Source organism: Penicillium diatomitis, assembly GCF_028827545.1.
Source record: "Penicillium diatomitis strain IBT 30728 chromosome Unknown utg000002l_segment0_segment0, whole genome shotgun sequence".
Taxonomy (NCBI): Eukaryota; Fungi; Ascomycota; class Eurotiomycetes; order Eurotiales; family Aspergillaceae; genus Penicillium; species Penicillium diatomitis.
The window spans coordinates 686,620-688,638 of NW_026623174.1; the positions used below are offsets into that span (position 1 = coordinate 686,620).

General features: G+C 47.2%; 1 protein-coding gene across 1 annotated transcript; it reads right to left on the bottom strand.

Moving 5' to 3' along the window:
• Positions 1-930, bottom strand: N7539_001427 (uncharacterized protein; the record flags this gene model as incomplete). The annotated part of the gene is made up of 1 exon (XM_056931030.1): positions 1-930. The coding sequence occupies one exon, from the start codon at positions 928-930 to the stop codon at positions 1-3; it is 930 nt and encodes a 309-aa protein (XP_056793061.1).
• Between the last annotated feature and the right edge of the window lie 1,089 nt (positions 931-2,019).

The window sequence follows — 2,019 nt, forward strand, 5'->3', positions numbered from 1 at the left end:
TCACGAAATATAAGTCTTCAGCTCCGCCTCCGTCCATTCCCACAACTTCAATGCCAAGCTTCTGTTCTTCAACAAGCCGTTACTAGCGGCCTTTCCGACAGGGAGGTAGTATTCGCCAGTTTGAACCTCATTTGATGTGCTTGCCCATAGCTGGTTCAAAGCGCCGGTTTCCACATCCACGGCGATGGCCATTTCCGAAACTTTCAGTAGAAGCGACATGAAAATGGAAGAGCCTTTGCTTTCTTCAGCAATATTTGTCCGGACAAGTCCAGGATGCAGAGCGGCGGATTTGATCGCAGGGTACTTCTCTGCTAGGATCTTGGTGTAGTAGGCATTTGCAAGCTTCGATTGACCGTAACGGGAAAGGGTGCCAAGATCGGCCAGAGGAGTCTTGTTTTCCTCGAAGAGAATTCCACGTTTCGGAGCCGCTTTATACAGTTCCGAGCTCACATTGATGATACGGACGTCCTTCCCAGCCGTTGCAGTTCTTTCCAGAAGTGGAAGGAGCAACTTGGTAAGGAGGACGGGCCCCATGTAATTGGTGCCAAAGTTGATTTCATACCCATCTTCCGTAAGGCCAGAGTTTGCCAGCATGACACCAGCATTATTCACGAGGATATCGAGCCGGTCAGTCTCAGACAGGAGAGTCTCTGCCGCCTTTTTCACAGATTTCAAGGAAGCGAGATCCAGTTGCAAGAATATAATGTTTGCCGTTGGCACGGTCTCCTTGATATCACCAATAGCAGCTTTCGCTTTCGCTTCGCTGCGGGCGCCCAGATAAATCCTTTCGGGATTGTGTTTGGCAAGCTGGAGGATGGTTTCCTTTCCCAAGCCAGTGTTGCCACCAGTGACGAAGATAACCTTGCCCGACAGGCCGGGGATGTCATTTCTGGGGTTAAATCGAGGACTCGAACTGAAAATGAGTCCCATTGTTGTAACAAGTATAATGTGCCCGAGGGAAGATTTCAGGTGACTCGTAAAAACATTGATCTTGTGCCTCGTGGTAAAGACACGAAATGTGTTGTTTTTTTTGAGCTTCGATAATAATCAGTAATTAGTAATTTTAGTCTTCTCAGCCGTGGAAGATCTCAGAGAGATATCAGTCATCAACCTTGTCGGTGCCCCCGATGTATTATTGATCCAAGTTGCGGGTTCGGGTACCAATTTGGCCGGCTGTTCACCGTGAACTTTATCCAGGCCCGACACCATATGGGATTACTTTCGGCCGAGGGGACATTTTTTTTCTCCTGCGCACCCGTTCACTTCTTCGAGACAAAAGTGGCGGTTCCGGTCAACCCGGAGTTGTTGCTTGGCAGAAATTAGGTTTGTCACCATAGGCGTGTCCATTGTAGGCAATCCTCTTGATTCTGCCCCACTATTTTTACTGTCGCCACGGAATTTAGGATCGGCGCTAGCGCAATCGTTGACTGATTTGGGTTTAGTAGATTTCGGCTGTTTCATATTTCATGATTATCAACACTCCTTAGTGATGAGATAGTAGTTGGAAAAGTGGAGAAATCTAGTATGAGATTGTATGCCTAGTGGGGAGGAAAACAGCCCACGGAACCATATGGATTAGATCGATTGATTAGAGCAAAAGGAAAACGAGCAAAAGAGGAAAAACAGAAGCAGGTTGAGCTATCCCCAGGCGGGGTAGCCGAGTACTCCGGTGACTCGGTGTCTGGGGAATACCCGCAAATACTAGCAAGGTACATACACAAAGGCGTCAGGGATTCGACCGATCCCGAGTCACCGTAATAAAAGATAGTCCACATTCTTCACAGCGTTTATCCCCACTTTATGAGTTTGGTAACTAGGAAGTTGGTTGATTGCTTAGCTAACTCGAACCCTAGAATTAATAACGATGATCTAGAAGCCTCAACAGTCGCTTGACCCTTGCTGGTAGATTCCAATGCTTTGAAATCAGCTCACTGCTGCATGGAAGTGTCATATTTATTGTGATGAGGAGAGCCTCTTTCAAACAAGCAAGCGACAAGCAAATTTCATATTCTCGTCAAC